Source organism: Ptiloglossa arizonensis, chromosome 3 (genome assembly GCF_051014685.1).
Source record: "Ptiloglossa arizonensis isolate GNS036 chromosome 3, iyPtiAriz1_principal, whole genome shotgun sequence".
NCBI classification, from domain to species: domain Eukaryota; kingdom Metazoa; phylum Arthropoda; class Insecta; order Hymenoptera; family Colletidae; genus Ptiloglossa; species Ptiloglossa arizonensis.
Window position 1 is genome coordinate 7820785 of NC_135050.1, and position 23781 is coordinate 7844565.

The following is a 23781-nucleotide window of genomic DNA, read 5'->3' on the forward strand; positions in this document are numbered from 1 at the left end:
TTTTTATTTTTATTGTTACCATTATTATCTAGACAAACAGCTGGCTAGAAAATATTTAATATGTAATTTAATACATTAAATGTTATTACAGTACAATCCTTCCTATTTAGAAATATAATTTGTTTGTTGCTATTAATATTTATTCAAACCTTTTTGTAATAGATTACGAAAAGAAAATGTTATACTCGGTAAAAGTTTCTTTTTAATTTTGTAATACTCCCATTTGATTTTTACATAAAAATGATTCTACCTGACGTTGTTATAATTTTTCTCTCCAAAAAAAAAAAAAACAAACAATCTACGCAGAAACTTACAATTCAGTCGTTCGTTTCTTTACTTCGAACAAGTGTCTTATTCGTAAGACACGCGGTAATTTTAAAAAGAAATTTATTTTTCTGTGAAGAAATTATTCTTCAATCCAAATATCGTTGCACAACAAGTCGAAAAACGGTATCGGCGAGTAAAATTGTGCAATTTCGTAATTTTGTCTCAGAAACTATCGACCTGAATCAAAGAACAACCAGCTGACAATTAACTCGCTCTCTCGTAATTCGAATCTCGTCGAGGGTGCTCTCTGCGCTCTCCAATCGATCCAAGGGCTAGAGTCTAAGGATCGGTTGTCAAGGGTTCGATGGTATGTGCGTATCGTGGTTATGTACAGCACACATTTCACACGGGCGCGCCCGCATGCGCGCGTTTCCGTTCCGCGTTTGGAAACGCGCACCAATATAAGCCCGATCGCGGGAAACGATCTTCGACCCCGGTTAATCTCAATAAGTTTTCCAATTTGAACTGCGAACGCGGCCCGATACTCAGCCAAGGCCTTCGATGCCGCGCTGTTATCGTTTTTATTGTCGTTTAATTTCCGACACAACGAGATCTTTTCAAACTTGGCCAATCGGTTTGGCATCTCGGGATCCGATCGAGACACGCTATTTGCTGGAGCCAAAATCGAGTGGATCGTAAGGACAATCGACAAGAACGCCATATAGGAACACATAGGGTGGAGGATAGTGTGTCGGCCTTATGGTTCGTTGTTTGCTCATGGAAGAAACAGCATCGATTTTTGATTGGACCGAGAGGTAGGACGTAGTACCACGTTAACTGTCAGTTTATCGTTGATTCGAGAGAAACGTGGTGCAACGATATTGCGCGAGGACTCTATTGTCGCGTGCGCCGCGCGTGAATATTCTAGTTGCTTGCGAAACGTAGTTGAAACGAACGGAGACACAATACTAGGTTTGTTCTCCGTTTATTGCCAATAGTCGTAGGAATAACTTGGTATTGAATCGTTTAAAATAAGCGTTACGCTATTGACATTAAAATGTAAAAAATTACACTATTGACATTAAAATGTAAAAAATTACACTATTGACATTAAAATGTAAAAAATTACACTATTGACATTAAAATGTAAAAAATTACACTATTGACATTAAAATGTAAAAAATTACACTATTGACATTAAAATGTAAAAGATTACACTATTGACATTAAAATGTAAAAAATTACACTATTGACATTACAATTAAAAAAATTACACTATTGACATTAAATAGTGACACTATTGACATTAAAATTGTAAAAAAAAGTAGTGTTACGTGATTTATAGTTCGACTTAACGGAGAACTTGATATCACTTTTATGTTTACCCGTGAATAACGTTGATCGTAGTGATAATTAGCGATTGAATAAAAACGTAGTACTACGTGTTACTACGTCGTGGCGAACGCAATATCGCAAAATCGAATCGGTCCCGCAAAGGACGCAGTGTATCGTGATTTTCGTTGTTACGATGCAAACGCAAGTAGCAATACGCGATCGACTGTACTGCACGTGAATGTAGTACTACGTGATCGATGCTGCTACGTAAAAGGTGTCGCGTTATAGATACAACCGACATTGTTCTATGATAGACGTAATGCAACGCTATTATAATGCGGTGCACTCGTATCAATAGATGATCGATGCTGTTCTGTAAGGACGTTCGACTCCAGAGATAGCGTCTAATTGCGTTCAGAGATTACTATAACGGCGCAAACGGAACGTGTCAAGAATGGACTCCCCGTTAAAATAACAGTTATCACTCGTTTCCTGAGTATTGGGCAACCACTACTCATCTCGAAAGCAAATGGTGACGATTCGTTCTAGCAGGGGGCGACGGTGTCCCATAACCTCAATTTCGAATCGACACAGTCCCGGAATCGTCGTTCGATTTTGACAAAAAAGCACACAGAGTTCAACTAACTACTAACGGGCTGTAGAATGATCGCGCGTGTCTCTATCGTGATGATCCATGGCTGATAAAATCGATGTATTGTATTCTGCGCCTACTGGACAGTCGGGCAACAACGGGGGCGGGCGGGTGGGGTTTGTGGGGGGCGGGGGGCGATGAAAACTTACTGCTAGACCACAACTAGTTTCAATACATTACCTGGCATTAAAAACAAAAATAAAAAAAAAAACAAACAGAACAAACTAACAAACATCGTCATGCGGTACACATACACGGGCGCGCGCGCGCGCGCTACATAGAATCGTTGGTACACACTGGTTCGTTGCGCACGTAATATGGCACGTGGTTCTGTCACGCATGGGAGCGCGCGCATAGTGGATATGCATACGCATGGTATCGAATCATTCAGTAAAACAAAAGACAAAAAAGGAAAGATAACGAGACAAACAGAGGAACGATATACATATACATATACATAGAAAACTGAACATCCAACCTTCTGTTCTACAAGAGACAGTCACAAGTCCATTTAAAGACGAAAGCTTTTGTTTGGTAACAACTCTCCACGTTAATAAATGAACAGCTAATGATCCAAAATGGTCGGTACGAGTAATAATGGCGTTTCTTTTTTTTTTTTCTTTTTTTTTTCAAATATCATGTACGCGCGCGACGTGTGCACGCGTATACCGCGAGTATACGCGTACAGACGCGCGCGCGCGCGCGCAGGTGTGTTTGGCAACAGCGTTACTAATCAATGGAATTACACAGAAACCAAATGTAAAGAAAAGAAAGTAAAGACAACACAACGAGAACAAATAAAACGAGGCACTGACACTGGTACGAAGGAGCGATCACCAATTCGGGACCGAACGTTCTCCCAACGTTCAAGCGACTAAACGCGCATAGGGGAGACGAAAGAACGTAAACAAGACGGAAAACAAAAAGGTGTTAAAGATAAAAGAAAATAAACGAGAGAACAAACGATGCGAAACGAGAAAGGAAACACAGAATCGAAATGAAAATAATAGGAGATGGAGAGAGACAGAGAGAGAGAGAAAGAGAGGGAGGGCATAGGGAGAGGAGAGAGAAAGAGAGGAGAGAGAAAGAAAGAGAGATAGAGATAGAGAGAGAAGAGAGAGAGAGAGAGAAAGAGAGAGAAAAGAGAGAGAGAGAAAGAGAGAGGGAAAGGGAGAGAAGGAAAGAGGGAGAGAGGGAAAGAGAGAGAAAAAGAAGAGAGAGAGAGAGAGAGAGAGAGAGAGAGAGAGAGAGAGAGAGAGAGAGAGAGAGAGAGAGAGAGAGAGAAAACGTAAAAGAACGCCAGCTGCCAAGTCAAACAATCATCAAGCGGCGAAAAAGCCAGGCTCTAAGCAACGAAGCAAGCCACCTCTTCCTCTCGCTATATCGTTTACAGTCTTTTCTGTTTCCCTGCGCCTGCTTACAGCCACACAGATAGTCAGCCAGTATCACAAAAGGGGTGCATTTTCTTGGCCGAGAAGCAACAGAGGCTCAAGGGGCGTGGAACAAGGAGGCGAGAGAGAGAGGGTGAAAGTCGTTCGCAGAGCAGCGGTAGGGGTAGCGAGCTCTCTACTCTCATTCACTGCGCCCTAATTGTTATTCCGTTTCCTTTCTGGTTCGTTTCATTTCCGTTTTCGTTACTCATCTAGGAAAAGAACAGCGATGCGCCTTGTACAGGGGTGGTGGGTTGGCGGGACAGTGGGTTCGTAGGTGGAGGTCTCACGATGATGGTTAGCGATGGGCTCGATGTCGAATCGCTCGATACACGTGTAACCGGGGCATCGAATCGCTTTGAACGCGTCCTCCGATATTAAATGCACACCGAGCACTTGGTAAACCGTCTTCGTGCCAGTCTACGTGGTCTCGAGGGTCTTGGGGCCATCGAGAGCTACATAATGAAGCTTCTAGCCGAGTTGTCGAGCTTTACTCGCGACGAAAGCTAGATTCACTAGGAGGGTTTCCATCTTTTTCGTAGATGCAGATGCAAGAAAGAAAGTATACCATGTAAAGACGTTCCAAGACTCTTTAAGTAGCTTTGAACTTGTTGACATCTTGCTACTGAGTTCAGTACGGCGGTCCTGGAACGTTGGAAGCTACACGAATGTTTGAACTAGTTTAGTTTCTCGCAAAGTTCAGTTTACTATTCATCTGCCTTGTAAGGAGCCGTTGCTGTTCGCTGACTCTAAACATCTGATTAATTTCGAATGCAAAATGGAGAAACTATTTGACCGTGGGTATCTCGAGAGGAGAGTCGATGGTCCATCTTGCTTCTAAGTTTGCACAAAAATTGATATCCCGTGACCCGAGTGTCCGAACGTCAGGATTCAAATCAACGTTCAGGTGGAGCAGTCGAGTTCCGTTCACGAAGTGCCCCGAGACTTTCGAATTTCCACGACCGCTTAGACCCTCAACGGACACGAGACTCCAGGCGATATTCAAAGCGATTCGGGCGAGTAATGTAGCGCGCGAAAACTCGCCGCGGAGACGACCACCCATCGCCAACAGCGGCACAGTGTGCGATTTGCAACAAAGCGACAGAGAAGGGACGCCCAATCAACGTGCGCTCGTTTCCAAAGGATCGTGCACACCGTCTAGCGATTAAAAAAGCATTTCAAGAGACAGTGCGTGGACAGTGGGCTGGTACAGAGTGCGGCCGCCTGTTCTTCCGGCTCGACCGTCCCGAAACGTGGCCACCAGGGTTGGATACGGAGAACGCTGACGGTTCTAGGGGAGATCTCGGGTGTGAAAATTGGGAACGGAGCGTGGGTCTATCCAGGTTGAAAAGAAAATATCGTCACACGGAAACGGAAAAAGACTGGACAGTCGTAAAAAAAAAAAAATACAAAATACAGCAAATCAGGCAGAGCAACGTGAGAAACAGACGAAAAGAAAGTGAGAGACGAGAGGGGAGGGATCGAGACACCAGCAAATATATATGGTGGTGGGACATACTGATCTTGATCGCGACCGATTATGCCGCAGGTTTCTATTGGCTCGCGACACACGGGGGTCGCGGTTAAGGTCGTTAACCGGTTTTTGACGAATCAGCTCTCCTCGAGAGCGGGGTCTCGGTCTTTTCTGTCATTGGACTTGGTGAATTCTTTTACTCTAATGCATGGGTAACATGTCACACATAATGGCTTATATATATAATATATATATATATATATACATACACATACATATACATACATATATATATATATACATATATACATATATATATACATATTTATATTTATATATATATATATATATTTTTTTGAACACACTTTGGTACTTTCTCATCGCTAGGCGGGTGCCGATGGTGAATGTATAGAAGCATAGCCTATTGCTGCGGGTAATATGTAATGTATAATGCGGCGGAAAGTAGAAGCGAATGTTTGTAATAAACCAACGAGCCAATCAGCGTACAGCTCCTGCGTCCATCGTCCTCGTGATCGCCGTGCCTGTTTTCCGAGACGTCGACTGAGGGACCGTTCGAGACTCTTTCATTTGTATATTTTTTTTTCTTTCATCTCTTATATTTATTCGTGCTTTCACCCATCTCAGCGCTCACGACGTTCAACGTCGACTAACTTCGAAACTGTCTCGCCGTTCCCGCCAGTTTTCCCGCCATCGTGGAAACTGGTCTCGATCTCTCAACGTCCGTCATCCGTTCTTTAGCTAAGGAGAGCTCCGCGTCGGCGTGTCGCGATTATCTCTTGGAGTTTGGGTTTAACCGACGGGGCCGTATCAGAACGGTACCAGGGTCGACAGAGTCGGTGTCCTTCGTTCGGGTCTCATGAAAACGGGACGGGACGTGATCTCGAGGTGGGTTCGACGGTGACCGTGAACCCCGTGGACGCGAGCTCGCGCATTCGTTAGGGCGGGTTACCTTAAAAATAAGGTCGCTTTTGCTGAAACCGGACTTCTTTTTATTCATATTGTCAGAACTTAGGCGCCCCCTCCGCTCAGTGCGTTTTTTTTGTAGGTTCTGCAATATCTAGAAACAAAAGAAAGCGGGACATAGCAAGACGTAGTAAGAAAAAGGCCAGGTTATCAAGAGATTCGTATAAAGAACTGAGAGAGACAGAGAGATTGACAGTGAGAGATAGAAAGAGAGAAAAGAGAAAGATGAGAGAGAAGAGAAGAGAAGAGAAGAGAAGAGAGATAGAGAGATAGATAGATAGATAGATAGATAGATAGAGAGAATAAAGGAAAAAATGAACTGAAAAAAACAGAGAGAAGGTAGTGTACAAAGTAAGATCGAAATTTGTGGAGAACGAAAGATTGTCAGGCTTCGATTGGTCGACAGATGTGTTGTACAGTTTAATAGAGACGAAAAAACAGACAGTGACGAAGAAGGAATAGAAAATAGAAGGAGCAGATTTGGTGTGAGGCGACAGGATCCAGTTTCCTTTTCCAATTTTGCTTTTTTTTCCTTCTTTCTTTCTTTATTATTTTTTTTTTTATTTTTTCGGTGGGTTTGGGGATCTGTTTTTCGTTCTCCCGTCGAGCAGAAAGTTCCGTGTGCAACGCTAGGGGACACACGGAGCGAGAATACCGGTCTCCCATCTTTCGTAAAGACAGATCTCGACGGATTCCATTCGCCCATTCGCTCATTCGACTGCGATTCGTCCGCTGAAAGCATAATCGTGATATGGATGCTAGTGATCGGACAACGGAGCAGCTTTTTCTCTCGTTTTTTTTTTTTCCCCCATCGGGCTACGCTCGTCGTTCGTTATGTGTACGCTGTGTCCATGCACCGACGGAGATCGATTTTATCAACCGAGGGACCCGGGGGCCAATACTCGATTACTCCGTTTCTTTCTCGAACGTTGGCTCCGTGTAGTTACGTGGGTACATAATGAATGAAAATAAAAAAAAAAGAGAGAAATACAAAATAACGGTAACAGAGAGACGTGGGTGCTTGGTGTTTCGTTCCGTTCGTTCGTCCATGTATATGTAATATGTGTCTCTTCGTGCCGTTTTTTTTTTCCTTTTTTTTTTGTTGTTCCTATTCAGTTTTTCTCTTTTATTATATCTTTACCGAATCAGGAGTATGAGACGCGATGATAGGGTTGGCGTAAGTGTGGGTTGAGATACAGTGTGTGGAGAACGAATTGTTGCGATAAATTGACTGTCAACAGCACATAAGGATAATCATAACAATAATAATAAATAGAATAAATAGAATAAATAGAATAATAATAATAAGAAGAAGAATAATAATAAAAAATGGTTCGTGAGTTAAGAAATAAGAATCAAGAAGCCATTCGTTAGTATCAAGCTTTCGTTGCAGCAGTCGCCCCAAGCGTGAAGCCGCAGTCTCTGGTCAAGCTCATATAAAGGCTCGAGAGATCGATTTAGCGGGTAGCTTCGATGAACAATCGAATAGTTGTTTTTTTTTATTATTTTTTTTTTTTATTTTGGGTCGCTGGAGCCTTCGTGGCCAAGCAAAGAGAGTCAAATCCGCGCCGATTTCTCGCCTCATTTGCGCGGTCGATAGTCATCGGGAGTTCTGATAGGCTCGAATAGGTTCAGCGAGAGGCGAAACTTGGTGTGGACTTTCTTGGGAAAATCAAAAATGTCTGAACGTTCGTATTTCCTGGGGGAAGACAATGGTAATTGGACGATGAACACGGGATATGATCAAATTATAAAAGTGTCATTGAAGGGGGATTAGGTTAGGGCCAGTTCAGGTTTGTTATCCTCTTGCACAAAGTTCTGGCCTTTTTAATCTGTGTAATTTCCTAGTATTCGTTCAACGTAAAGACGAAGTGGAGATGAACAACAGAGCGTCACGTGACTGGTCTTACGCGAGGGTATCACGTGACGGGATCGCACGATTAGAACCACGTGATGAAATCACGAGTTTGGGATCACGTGATTAGAACCACGCAATAGGAATCACATTGGTCCGCTATGTCGACACGTCGTTACGACCGGAGATGCGTTACAAGTCCAACGCACAGTGGGTCTAGAACTAACAATATTATTACTTATGTACAAAAATAGTAATTTACATGAATTTTATCGTACCCGTGTCTATTCGGTGAATAGCTTTCCACCAATAGGGCCGTAACAGTCACGTGGTTTTGTTTCTTCACACTTCGTCTCTGAGTTGCCCGCACAATAAACTAGTCAGAGTCTCTCTTCGTTCTTTTAGTCCACGCTATTAATTACGAAGTCAGATCTTAACTACCAGAGTTTTGTGCACGCACGATGTTTATGATTTCTGTACAAAATTGTGCCAAAAACGAGTAATTAAAAATTAAAGAAAGTCTTATCAAACGACTGGTTTGGGGTCGGTTTAGGTTAGGGTTCCCTTCTTCTTGCACAAAGTTCTGGCTTTTATCTCTTCGGCTCGCAGGGTCTCTAAGCTTCGACACTCGAGATTCTGTTACCAGACTTTTGTGCACGGATTAAGATCTACAGAATTCGAGAAACAGTCGTCGAGCGAACGAGTCCCGCAAAGAATATCGCTCAACGACTGGTCAGAGTCTGTTCAAATTAATATTTCCTCCCTTTCCTTTTAGTTTACGTCACTGTTCAGGTCAGACTCCATGAAACATCCTGACAAACTAACAGTGTTTTATGCGCATTCGATGTGTACGATCTTCGATGTATAAGAAGACCGTACTCAAGAACAACTGGTTATCGGTCCGCTGAGATATATTTTCCGTTGTATAAAACACCTATTTAATATTGCAAATATTTTCAACCAGATTTGAACCGATCCTGTTGCTCGTAGAACAGTACGTACACGGTGATATCGTGTGCTTCCTCGTCAGGGTGTGTCCCGCGAGCGAAAATCGACGAGCAAAGGGTGACACGTATTCGTGAGCAACCTGTAATTTATCACATATCCGCGACAGCTACGATTAATCGTACTCTAAGGTCCATTTTGGTCAGGGTTCTCGAGGCGGCGTTCGAGTGGGCGTAGAGAAAGCAACGTATTATTGTCCGACGTCGATTTCGCGCGTCGCGGGAACCTCAGAACAGAATGGAAATCGAGGACAAGCGAGGAAATCCCTCGCATAATCGTTCCTTTCAAGGCTCTGGCCAAGGAACGTCCCCAATTTCATTGACGCTCACCGTGGAACGTTCTATAACAGCGCTGTCCAAGTCAGGTTTCACGAAGTCTCCGAGGTTCCCCCACTCTTCCTTATGACCGAGACGCTGGCTGTCATGGTTGTCTCTCAGCGTCCTGTGACTTCGACAATGACACAGGTGGGAGTGGGGGCATTTGGAAGGGGAAATAGGTGTACCAGGTGGGAGGTCCTTACTCTGAACAGCGCTGTTCTACTGTCATTCCCGCAAGCTCTGTCCGCCCTGATCAGTTATCCGGGGAGTGAGATTCGATCATTTAGCCAACGAATTACCGTGTTCGGTATTCTCCCAGGTGGGAGTGGGGGCATTTGGAAGGGAAAATAGGTGCACCAGGTGGGAGGTCCTTACTATGAACAGCGCTGCTCTACTGTCATTCCCGCAAGCTCTGTCCGCCCTGATCAGTTATCCAGGGAGTGAGATTCGGTCAGTTAGCCAACGAATTACCGTGTTCGATATTCACCCTTAAGAGTACCATCGAGTTAGACATCAAGAGGCCGAGGAACTCTTCGGGGCCAGTTGATCTCGTTTCGCAACCGATCGAGCAGTTTCGAAACGATCGAATCATTGGTCCTTTGCGCGTCTGCACGCGCAACTCGGTCGAATAGAGAAGGCGTCTGCGCTACAGCATTCCCATTAGCAGAAAGAACCATAACGAATGAGCAACCACGAAACAAACGGCAGGCTTGGAAATCGATCGTCCAAACGGTTTCAAGCGAAACAAGGAACACTGATTGGGTCTGGGTTGCAACCGTCGCGTGTACTAGTACAACAACGCTCGAGGAGATCGATCGATCGTCGAACATCATGCTACTTCGTCAGTGGTAGGGGCTAACAATCTAGGATCGTCCGACGCGACGTAAAAACTACTGGATCTATGGTGGAACCGACCGACCGACGTCTATCGTTGTCTTCCCCGAGCTTCGAGAATAGAAACGACGCAAGGAATGAAAATAAAAACAGGAAACCTTCAAACTTCGACAAACCAGGCATCTAAACAACGTTTGGGAGGAGCAAGCAACTGGACAGGATGGTTGGAACGAAACGCAACCGAGAAGAATTTTCGTGAATGGGGGATGTCCTCGGGAGCGTGAAATGAGGCAAGGTAGGGGGAGGAGCTGAACAAAAACGGGAGCGCACACTGAACACGGGCACATCGCCAAAAAATTTCGGGCAAATAGGGTTAATGTACACCTAACACTCACAAGCAGACCTACGATCAGTCCAACTTTCTCGTCTGTAGAGCAGCCACGTGGAGCGCGTCGTGCCGAATATCTCTTGCCCATTGTCCCAGGGAACTTTTGTTACGATGGGTCTACTTTTTTTTTGTGTTTTTTTTTTGCTTTTTCTTTCTGTAACCTGCTCAGTTTCTAGGTCTTTCCTCTGTCTCGGCCGAGGTGGACAGATTCTTGATTCTTAATCATCGCCGCGTCCCGCTGCGTGCACGTGACGAACGTGCCGCCATCGTCAACAATATGGCGCACCGTACGCCTCGATCTCGCGGGTTACAGTTGCATGCATACATTGTCCTATCATATGCAGAACTCGTTCTCGCGTGGAATAACGTTTAATGGCCAGCCATCGATTCACACGGTTAATATACATGCGCACCGGTGTTTGTGTCAGGCCAGTGAGAAAGTTAGGATGCAAGGGCGGACGCGACAATGACCAAGAACGAAGACATCGGAACTGAGGATGTCGTTAGAAATGGTATTCGACACGATGCGGCGACTATGTTAACAAAACTGTTGATAACCTAACAAGAAATTCCAACAAGATCCGGACAAACAAAATGTGAGGGCATGTCATATATCAAATCGTTCCCAACAACTCCCATAAGGATCGAGCTAATCAGTGTAACATGGATTCGTTGGGATCAAGTTTGTGTGTCTCTCTTTACATGCTTTCAATGTTTCATTAATGATTCGTACGGTCGTAATGTTTTTTTACAATTTGGTATCCGTGATCCATGTGACACTCTGCATCGCCAGGACTACGGAACTAAAGGCGAGCCTGACCAAGAGCTTGGTTCATCCGTGTTTGATCGTTGATATTGTGTTTGAAAATTATCTTCTAGATCGGAAATTTCAAGGGGCGAGCACTATCCATATCGAACATCCAGGAAACCTTTACGATGCAAAAAAAAAAAAAAAAACACACACACAACGAATAAAAGAAAGTATCTATCCTCTATTCTATTCGTCATTTCACACCTCTATGTATTATGATCGTGCAACATCGACCTCTAAGAACGAAACGGAAAAATACGATAAATTAAAAAATTTCAGGACGTGGGGAAGCTCTTGATCGGCCGCGCTTTCTGAAACAGGTCTAACAGTGGTTCGGGCTTTGGTGTGGTGAGTAAAAACGTATCCTGGTTATACTGAACAAAACAGAATATAGGTATACACGGCAAGACTATACACGTTCTCTAGAGGAAACTTCCAAACCAAACGAACAACGATAATCAATCGATAAAACGATAATAATAAACGGTAACCAATAACCGTAACAGAAAAACAATATAGTAATAATGATCTAGCGTATATATATAGGTATATATATGCTAATATAAATACACATGTGTATATATATATATATATATATACACTTATATATATATAATATATATATATTTATATGTGCGTATATATTTATATATATATTTATATTTAAAAATATTATATATTTATATTTATATTTATACGTAGAAACATTAAGTTTTAAGGTAACGAACGCTTGAATCAAGAAAGGGCATTTGGCCTTGGTTTCGGGGTTACTAGGCAGGCACACCTTGCTGGTTCGGTCTGGTTGGGGCGGTGTCGCCCGACGCTCGTAGTGTCTCTCCGGCTGTTGATAAAGGGGGATCTGCAAACCCATTCGGAAACGTGTTCTCGCAATACGCTTGGTACTACATTTTGTATATTGTTCTTTGTGTCTTGGTGTCAAGAGGGAGTCGCGGGGACTTTCAGGTTGGTGACTATAATACTTGGTTCGCGTTAGTGGTCCAGTCTCGAACTGGTTCCAGGACATTTAGAACTTAATCTATACTAGGTAATAGGTGACGGTGTAATCAATTATCCGAGAAATCTAAGCGAGGACTTTAAGAGCTATCCAAACTATCGCCATTGGTGATGTACGGTTAATAATACTTGGGTTCGAATTAGTGATACAATCCCAAAGTGGTTCCAGGACATTTAGGATTTAATCTACATTAGATGGATAAACGACGGCACAATCGGTATAACCCATAAAATATAATTGAGGATTCGACTTTGATAGTCCATAAGCATCGGTGATTTGAAGTTAATTTGTATTAGTGTTGGAGGAGTATAACATTTGAGTCACATCAGTGGGACAATCCAAAACTAATCCCGGGACGATCAGGATTTGATACACGAGCTGTCGAAGCTGTGGTAACATTTTGAAGGATTCTTGAGTTGCGAAAGGTTCATTGGAGCGCAAGTTGGATTGAATTGAAAATCGGTAAGAGTACTAGTTCCGATTTGTATAAAAAAAAATCATCGACAGCGGTTGCAAATGGTATTCGATAACGGCAATTACCGAAGAAATAACTGAATTGTAATCTTAACAATTTGTATTTACCCACATTCCAGAAACCAAGTTCAAGGCTGAACACCAAAAGCTGAATAATATTTGAATAATATATACTACCGCTACTAGTGTAAATTAAGTCCAAATTGTATCCCTGGTCTGAAGTATCATCGAACAGCAGTCATTTCGAGAGAAAATCGGTCTATTCTCAATTCAGCCCACGGCCAGATTTCACAATGAATAGCACCTGAACGATTTACGAACGTATCGCGACTGGACCATTGGTATAAATGAACTAAATCTAAATCTAGAGCTAATCTCCGGAGTATTGAACAGTGTCTAAATTGAACTAGTGTGGGTCATGTTTATTTATATGCCCAAGTGTGTCGTGTTTCATTAAACGATCGGTTTTAACTAATTCGTCAATGTTGCTCAAGACAGAGACACAGTTAGCTTTCGTGGAAACACTTCCACTAGCCTTGTTCCTGGAACGATCCCTGATGCGCGGAAATGGCGCCGCAGAGTAGGATGATTTTCGGGGGTAAACGCCACGCCGGGAGAAGCCTGATGGCTTCACGGAATGGCACATTGATTTTTCGGTAGCCCTACGGGAACGGCAGTGTATCAACATTTGTAAACACTCCTTAAGGAATCCTTAATAGTGTCATAATCCTCTGATAAGACGACACTTCACTAACTGGTACAAGATCGATTTTTTCTCGTCTAGGATGAACGTCCGAGTGAAGGTTAAAAATTTTTAGTAAATACATTTATTTCTGCCTAAGAATCTGCTCCGAGCGGTACAACCGGCGTCCGTTACAGGTTAATCGAGTCAAGATAGGATAATCCCTGGATTTGAATTAGCGAAATGGCTCTCAGTCTATAATTATTGGCATCCACTGTCTCGAAATCTGATCATCCCAAAGCTTCTTCTTCTGTGATCCACGGTGTGTCTACGATCAGCAATTCACCACTAGGATTATTAAACGCTTGTTAAGCTGAATCCGTGAATCGATTCAACCAAGACAGCCGAGGACGCTCTGGAGCTTGATTAAGCTAATTACCACCTAGACGTTTCTTTCCTCAATTTCTCCGTAAGAAAATTGATCCTATCTTTATCCCGATCATCGCTGAGTACTGCTCTCGAGTTCAGCTTCAAGAACAGTTTCTGAAATTAAACTTATGGTTCTAGCTTACGACCAGTTACAGTTTCACACAATTGCCTAACTCACGTCACGTCCAGAGCGGGACGTCCGTTCAAATGTCGCGACGAAAGCACACCTTGGGCGGATCTCGCTCGTCGAACAGAACAGAAAATAGAGGAAAAAAGCAGAGGAAGGCAACAAGACGTTCTCAAACGCAAGCGCAAGTAACATTCAGAGTGTACGCGGCAAGGTTGCTCTCTCGATCGGATGAAAAGCCTGATTGATTCGTTGGTCTGTTCGCTGCGCCATGCTAAACGGCAAGACACAAACTGACACAAAAAAAAAAAGGAACTCTTTAATCATACGTGACGCAACGTATCGACGTGTTTTCTGGGAGGTGGGATTGGAGTATGCGGTTCCAGCCCCGTGACTGAGATCCTTTGACGTCGTTGGTAACCTCGCCATCTTTGTTTACGTTCTGTTAACTCATTACGTACGAATGGTTCCATAGTTACGGTCTGTTCGGTCCATCCCGCGAGTAGAATAGTTACGGTCTGTTCGGTCCATCCCGCGAGTAGAACCGTTTCTCAATGATCTCTAACCGAGTGTAAACGAGTAGTGTCTTGTCTCTTGAATTTTGCGAGCCCCGTCGTTTGTTTTTCTTCTCAGGGTAACGATCGCAGAGAAACTGGGACTCGTACGTAATGTGTTAATTCGTGGCTCGTTACGGCCAATTCTGCTGTAACGTTCCTGACAGTTCTCTCACGTTTTACGAAGAATATGCTTCTAATTGCGACGATTATCGGTCAGGTGTGTTACCCAGTCGATCCTCTCGTTACAGCAGAACTGTCCGCGCCGCGTGCACGCTGAAAAGGAAAACAGACCTCGCTGAACAATGCCTTCTTGTGTGGTACACCAAGATCCGATTACATTCGACTGGAGACATTTCCTCGACCCGTTTCAGAGGGGAGACGATCAGGATTTTCGGTTCGTTGTTGCGCAGTTAGGGGGATGCACTGACTGGACTCGAGAACAATTTCCCCATACACGCACCTAATCGGAACGATCGCGTCGAAGATCGAGCCCTGAGGATTTCCAATTCGAGGAGAATTACTTACCTATCGCTAACGAGACAAGTGAACTCTCACGAGAACGCAATCAGATTCATAGTCCTGTCCCGTTAGGTCTCATGCATTGTGTTTTCCTTTGTTCTGCTAGGACTTCGTGCCACTTGTACTTGTGTTCGTATAAAAATCAAAGGGAAAATATAGAAAATAACAAAAGGAGGATCGAGCAGATGGTTGCCTCGATGAGACGACCGAACAGGTGGCGATGGGGTCGAGATGCTACCGAATATTTAGAGAACTGGTCACTTTGAATAGTGCTCGAGGATAGGAGATTTCGAAGACATGGAGGAGATTCTCGGCTTACCTGTACCGATGAAAGTCTTGGAGATGTTGGAGTGTTACATATAGAGCACTTTTCTTAGGGATCAAGTGGTTTCGTTTCGTGTAGTCGTAAGCTTGACAACTTGTAGAGCCTAGGTTTTGATTTGTGTAATTTACAATCCCTCGTCTTTAAATAGATACAATCATAGATGGTTCGTGAATTTTTTTCTTTTTTACAAACAGTCCTGATCGTTCTTACGTACAATTTATAAATAAATCGGTCGTAAACTATTCCCACCTACACACAATTTATCATTTTTAAGTTTCGTATCGGTAGCGACACGACTGGTCCAATGGTTCAATAATTGTCAAATGCCTTCAGAAGTTTTCTTATTCAAACTTCAAATTTCCAAGACATTCATCTTCCGGTTTTCCAATCTCCAAACATTCTCCGATCCGAATGACCTTCGACGTGACACGTGTCACGAAAAATTCTACGAGAACTTACAGAAGAGAGAGCTCATCGCCGTGAGCAAGAGGAGCTGACGAGGTCGGTGTGCGAGTGGTCGTCGAAGAGGCACAGAAAATGATCGGAGATACTTTGCGTTAAATTTGGAATAGTCGGGATTCAGTAGAGTCGGGGGGAACGTATTTATTCGGTATACATATCGAGCAGACGGCAAGTGAGATGTGTGGTCTAACAAGTTCGCCTTCTGAGGAATTCCTCGTAGTGGTGGAAATGTGGTTGTCGTGTCGGTTCTCGGTTGCCTAACGAAACTGAGGTAGATCCGGACGTTGGTGAGTATGTTTTGGAGGGACACTCGAGCTAAAAAAAGTTGTGGTACCGTCCCGGTGAACAGATGGGAGATCCATCACTGAGTGTGAGAGGTTCGCTTGTGTTTCGTACACATGTACCTATTGTTTCGTTGCGAGGCAGACAATTCGGAGGGACCTGCTTTTCGGCTCCCTTGCCTTTGTCTCTCTCTCTACGGTCGCCATGAACACGTTTATTTAACCCTGTGGGAACGCGGCAGTGGACGGCTCCGTAATGCAGACAGTTCCAAAAAGACTGACCGCGTTGTGATCGTGGACGCGGCCCAAGCCAGGCCCTCCAAAAAAAAAAAAAAAAAAAAAACACACAAGGGTACGGGTCCTTTGCGCGATTAAACGGTGTACGCGAACGCTGCACGGGACGGATCAGCGCGGCCAAGCGCGGCTCAAGAAACAGAGTCAGTCACATTTCGAAACTGACGAAAGATAGACGACGAGACGCTTGGTTTCTTTCTTTATACAAGGATCACACGAGCTGTGGGTATTATATGAGATACCAAAATAAAAACGGTGCTTGTATAAAATATTGTGGAAACACTCACATAGACCTCTTCCCATTGCGAGACATACCGCACCAGTCTTGACAACCGTAGTAACCTAACGAGCGACAACAGTTTCGCAAGCCTGAGGATCCTCAGAGCACGGCCAGCATGCAGGATCTGGAAGGACTCGCTAAAGTCCTGAAACTGAAATACACGAGATCGTTACGTGTTTTGAATTTAACAGTCGGTTAAATTCGGTTAAAAGTAACACCCTCGATAAAGACACTTTCGGGTCCGTGCACGGAACGCTTTAACGGGGGAGGGTAGCTAATTGATTCTTGGAATTCATTTTTTTTATGAACGAATGTAACAGTAGGTTTTTCTATTACGAGCAATCGATCGCTGAACTTCAAAGCAACATCGCGTGGATATCGACGTAACAAACGCCAATGTTATTTAAGAACTTTGATATTTGACAATAAATTTCTGTAACGGTATTGTCCACGAATTGGCGAGATTATAACGATTGAAACGAGACCAAACACTACCGTATTTGCACTATTTTTTCTTTTAAGCGATACAAATCAGTTTTGAAACATTTTTTATTGCGTTCAATTAAGAACAGTCCAAATAGGGTTGTGTTTAGACTTATTTTTGACAGGAGAACGTCAACAATCCATTGATAATGCTCTCACGAAGGTACAATGAGAAATATCGAAATTTTTCATTTGCATTAGCAACCGCCATACCGATACACGTGCAATATCATTTCGAAGTTAGGCTAGTCGGTTTTTCAATTTATAGCTACTGGTCGTTCGAGATAACAATGATGGTAAAGAATCGGTTCGTTTTATAGAGAGAAAAGCACGGCGTTTTATCGAGGGATTACTGTATTTGATTAGGAATTGGAGCGAGCTGTACAGTTTGTCGAAGTTTATCTAGTTCTTTCAATTTGATAAAAATCAATTGTGTACACAAGACCATTTCCACGGCTGTGTACCGTCTTAAGTATTTTCACACTTTTATCTTAAGTCAGCTTGTCTTCCAATTGCAGAGAACGCGAACGGAAATGGAATTGATGAGGATAGCCAAATTACCCACTTATGGTGGGGATACTGATTAAAGACTGAGCTCTGAGAAACGAGTTGACTATTAAAAATTTGAATTTACCGAATTTTCAGTAATGTTTTACATTATTACTTTTTTATACTCGTAGTATAAAACCGAACATCTAGATTCTAACTCTCCATGACCAAATTTTTTGTTTCATTTGAGGTAAATCACACAATAAGACATTACCAAATTTGAACAATATCATATAAGGTTATAAAAGATTATACGTTTAAGAAATGCGAATTGATCCATTAATGTTTAAATTTTAACAGAAAATTCATATACTAAAGAATTTCAAGTACTCGTATACTGTTTATTTTTCCTTTAGTTATTTAATAAAATACACGAATTATAACTCGGTGCAGAGTATAATGTTCCACATTAATTCAATATACGTTTAAATAAATAGATTAATCGTATAAGTGGAGTCAGTCTGGTCTGAGTCGAGGAATTAATACAGTGTCGACGGTTAACGAAATAAAGCAAGAGACATGTGCTTCAGGGCAGATATATTAATATGCACTTACTTGATTAAATATGAGGAAAATGTAGTCTAGTGGTATGGAGGAAATGAGGTCGAGAAAGAACCATGTCCTGAAGTAGTGTTTCGCGATTGACTTCGGGTCCAAGATCACTTGCTCGGCATTATCCTGCTGCATTATACCTGAAGAGAACACATAAGAAAACATATCTTGACTTTGGTCCAATAAAAATACTACTCGGTGATTTTATCGCTATCAATTTTCTGGAATTATTTAGACTCGAATAAGTAATTGTACCGATATTATTTTTGACTCACGTTTATATAATAGAACAGAATAGAGATGAAAATTAAGATATTTCAGGGCTGTTGGAATATATTTCTTCAAATGCGAATACGAGAGATGAAAGATAATAGAAATAAATAATACGCGGAGGAGCGATGATCTAACAGCAGCCGTTCGTTATGAGTAAGATACATTAAATCAAGATAAAAATCTTGATATATCTGACAGTGCACACTATGAAAACCGTCATAATTTACAGGACTGTTAATTGGTTTCTGTAATCACTTCGGAAGCGTATAATAATTTTAATTGAAGAATTGATACATAGTTAACAGACTTTGATTTTCGTTGGATTAGAAATTCTTTACCAAACATCTTCTGAATATTCAAAATAAGGAACAATTAAGAAGATTTCCCTTGAAACATAAAATATATAAGATATATTGACACTGCCGATCTTAATGACATAAATATGTACGATAGAGATGAACATTTTTTGGATAGAACCAAGGGCACCGTGTAAGTAACGATAGACTAAAACGATAGACGTGTTCAGTAAGATTCAAGAGAACAATAACACGATATAGTAATGAGAATACGAATAACAATTCTACAAATTGATACGTATGAATCGTATCACAACAAGACAATAATTACCGACAAAACAATTCCTTTTCCAAACTGTAGAGACACGTGTCTTGCTAACAGTAGAAGGACAGTGAAGGACCTATCCACCATTATCATACCATAACAACAACGTGTAGAGATTAGTTTCGAGCAGGTAGTGGAATGTTCATTAATGTTTCTTATAAAACACTTGTATGCACCGACGCGAGTCTAGCCGACGAATTAAGAAGAAAAGAGTAATGAAAATTTAAGGACACTTTCACGTGTAATAATATCTCCACATTGGATATTACGATGTAAATATGTACACGTGACACAAATAAACGAGGGGATTTAAATAATTACCGGTGTGTTTTACACACAGAATGCATAGTACTCGAGCACTGATGAATAACCGATGAGCACCATAACAGAAGAAGGACAATGATAAACTCATCTGTTCACCGCTAGCGAACCACGCAAACTGGGTACGTGGAGAAGATGGTATCGAGCAGGTAGTTAAATTCTTGGCGCTCTTTTTTATCGAAGCTTCCGTACATAAAACAAAGAATATGGAAATCCATGGTGCAGAAATAGGCAACCGGTCCGGTTCTTGGCTAATTCAATGGCCCCAAACCCGGTCCTTTCCCGGAAGTGACTGCCTCATTACCATACAAATATTTCATCCCTGATCAACACGGGTCATTGGATGCATCCAGGCGTTAGTATGCAGCTCGTGGAACGTAATATTGGTCGATGGTCGATAATCTAGATTAAGAATTCGTAACAATCGCGAGTGAACGTGTAGCTCGTGAATACAGTTCAGCGTCTATAATGATTTTCATCGGACACGTTACGTGACTCAATTTCGCGTCACTGGGACCGACTCGAAAGCGTTTTTCGAATTAATCCAACGTTCTGTTAATAACGAAACGTCTAGGAGCCGCCACGTGTGTTCCACGAGCATTGAACATTACGATCGTGCGTGTGTGTGTCCTGGTGGACGAGTCTCGATAAGTTTCCTCGATGTTTCTATTTCTCGATGATGGAACCAACCGAGTGAAATTAATTCTATCCAATTACAGTAGACTCCCGATTATCCGGCTCCTTCGGGACCAGACCTCGGCCGGATAAACGAATGGCCGGTTAATCCAACGTCATGTCTTATAGGTTGTTGTGTATGTACTAAAAAAGGGATTGATATTAAATATATTTATAATGTTTATCATTTACATATACGTACGTATATACGATCACGTTGTCTATTATAATATAATGATACATAGTACGTGTGTAGTAAATTAATTATGTAATAAATCGATAAAAATTGAACGTCACTCTTCACAAAAATGCGCGCGATTTTCTTTCGTTTCTTTGATTTTGTTTCGTTCATCGATGCGATGTCACGCCACTCTCTTGAAATGAATATTTTCCATTTTACTTATCAATTGTCTCGTCAGTTACTGATGAATTTTCTCGCAATCTTCCATTCTGCACGACTCACTTTTCCATTCATATTTGTACTCGAAATTTTAATCTTGCCGTTGATCTTGGAAACGTGTATACAGTTGTAATACACTGAGATACATTTCGTGTTCTGTTTTGAATATAATAATATATTCTTCGTTTTCTTGTTATCACTCGGATAAATCTTTTGGTACGAAAAATGTAATTTGAATAAATGAAAGTGAAAAGTGGCAGGTATGAATTAAGGAAACACCTATTGGAAGATGTAAATTTCTCACGAAAATTGTGCTTTCAGCGTTGAAATTTTCCAGTCGTTTTCCACTTGGTTGATATTAGGTAATCTTGTTGCAAGAAGGCTTTGAAGTACCAGCCGCTTTTCAGATAGCGCCAGCGTGCGGAAAAAGCTCGGACGCGTAACTTTGTAAAGAAGGAAGTTCTAATTGTTGACATTAAAGGGCAGACCGCTGTCGTGGTGCGATGAAACGAGGAGAAAACGAACAAAAGGGACTCGACGAATCGCGGCTTTCATAGCAGTCGATCACAATTTTTTGTGAAATTACGTTCTCGTGTAACATCGAAGGGGCTAATTTTGTTCCTTCCGAGCACCTGGAATATGAATAATTCCTCACAGTTGAGCCTTGCAACAATGGCGACGAAAGTGTTCTTTACTTAAACCGGAGGACACGAAGCTGACGTATTAAAACAACGATTCGAAATTAATTATCAAATTTTGCGGACGTTAATTTTATTTCTACTCGGTCAATTTGGAGAATTATTATCTATAATAATTTATATTATGATTTGTATATTGTCAATCTATGTTTGAGTATATAATCTGTGTATGATATTTTGAATCTGTATTATATTACAAATATAATATGTAGTCTTATTTCATAAATATAGTATTGTATCGATACAATTATGATCTGTATTATACGATATAGATTATAATTATATTATATAATACTACGTATACGTAATATAGTAGTAACATAATAGTAATTGTTCTCATACAGATAGAATATTATATAGTTAATGGAAGTTTGATATAAGTTGGTGTACTGATAAATATTTCGATAACATTTATCATAATCTAATATAATCAATATGGTATCCACATAATATAATTATATTATATAACTTTTGTAGATACCGTGTTATATTATATAGATATAGGTATTTCAATATTACAGACAACAATTTAATAAAATTATAATCTATATTATATTACGTTATATTATGCACGTATAATCTAATATAATCAATATGGTACCCATATAATATAATTATATTATATAACTTTTGTAGATACCGTGTTATATTATATAGATATAGGTATTTCAATATTACAGACAACAATTTAATAAAATTATAATCTATATTATATTACGTTATATTATGCACGTATAATCTAATATAATCAATATGGTACCCATATAATATAATTATATTATATAACTTTTGTAGATACCGTGTTATATTATATAGATATAGGTATTTCAATATTACAGACAACAATTTAATAAAATTATAATCTATATTATATTACGTTATATTATGCACGTATAATATATATCGATATATATTAATTGTATTAGATCATGGTAAATAACAGCGAAATATGTAACAGTACTCCAATTTTCATCAAACTTCCAACAGCATCCTTTCATGTTCCTTTCTAAAATTGATCTTCCACCCCTAACCAATTGATAATCACAGATCGTTTATATAAATGATTAATTCCTGATTATAGGACATGATATTAAACCGCGACACATTTTTCAACGTGGTTCGTGCGGAAATAAGGATGCGAGTACAGTTAACCGAATCGTCCGTCGTTTCGAAGGAAGGCGGAGATTTGGGTTGGCCTGATGAGACCAAGCTAGAACCAGAGAATAGTGTGGGAGGAGGAACGAGGTCAGCCATTCTTCCCTGAATGTCTTTTTTCCCGGTGTGCACGCGACAATGTAAACTTTGCGTCGTTTTTGATCCTCTTCCTGCGAACACGAGGTTACTATTAGTCCCAGAATGGGAGTCCTTTTGAACTGTGTTTTGTATCTTTGAATGGAACGGTCTTGGGGCGAAATGCACGGCGCACCGCCGATAACGCCTATAACGACAACGTGTACCGATTGTAAGACGAATTGGGACGGAGAATATTTTCCGAAGTGAAATGAGATTCCCATTATCGACCAACCCCGAGCGTGTGCCTCTATTCGCTTTTTAAACGTATTAGTTTGAGTAATTGCGAATATACATAGGGTGTTCTGCAATTCGTAGCTCGAACCTCTAGTAAATTTAACGTCTACCGAAAATGATATACCATACGTAAATATGAAATTCGATGCTAATTTTACATCTCCGAATAACGATTACAAAAGTTACATATACAGTACTTTAGGAATTGTATACTTTTTTTTAAAAATAAAACGGAATCACTTTTTGCAAAATTTAACACGGTGCATTTTTCAGAAAAGTTCTCCCAGTTTGTATTTCATCTCTTATTGCGTCAAATGTGTCGTTAAAGAGAACTTAAAATCTCGATTTGTTCAATGTGCAATGAAAATAAGGAAGAAATTTCCATCCTCTTTTAGCTTACAGTGATTATTGCAGTCGGATTAAGATCATGTGGTCGCTCAAATTCACAGAAGGGCTACCCCCACCATACCGCTTGACTACGTTAACGCCATCTCTTGTCTAAACGAGTAACCGATAGAGACACAATGCCCTCTGTCTCTCAAATCGAGAAGCAGGGCAAAACACGAAGATGTAAATCGAGTTTTACTTGATTCGCAACAGGGGGAAGCGGATTTGGGCAACCAGTTGATTTTGATCCGACCATTGGGGGTAGTTTCAGAGTTAGATTTACCTGTCCTGAAGTTGACGACAATGTCTATGAGGAATATCGTGTCGGAAAGGCAGTTGAAGGCTATCCACCTAGTGCTTAGGTCGTCATTGAAAAAACTAATGGCGACTGGCAGAATTATCAGATTCGCTACCAGCAGGAGGAGCATGCAGAGATCCCAGTAGAATCTAAAATCAAAAACAAAGCGTCTGATGTTAGTATAATTATTACTACAATTA

General features: G+C 41.2%; 1 protein-coding gene across 8 annotated transcripts in view; it reads right to left on the minus strand.

Moving 5' to 3' along the window:
• Ih (hyperpolarization activated cyclic nucleotide gated potassium channel Ih) overlaps nucleotides 1-23781 on the minus strand; it is a 91818-nt gene that overhangs the window by 10458 nt on the left and 57579 nt on the right. For 3 of the 8 annotated variants that reach the window (XM_076306647.1, XM_076306642.1, XM_076306648.1), the window contains exons 3-6: nucleotides 23567-23730; nucleotides 18385-18521; nucleotides 16805-16948; nucleotides 6129-6236 (exon numbers count right to left, since the gene is read on the minus strand). In XM_076306647.1, the coding sequence (XP_076162762.1) occupies nucleotides 6129-6236; nucleotides 16805-16948; nucleotides 18385-18521; nucleotides 23567-23730 (553 nt within the window). Of the gene's footprint in view, nucleotides 1-6128; nucleotides 6237-12136; nucleotides 12212-12384; nucleotides 16738-16804; nucleotides 16949-18384; nucleotides 18522-23566; nucleotides 23731-23781 lie in introns of those variants that run through there. The other 5 variants (XM_076306646.1, XM_076306645.1, XM_076306650.1 and 2 more) reach the window with 4 other exon arrangements.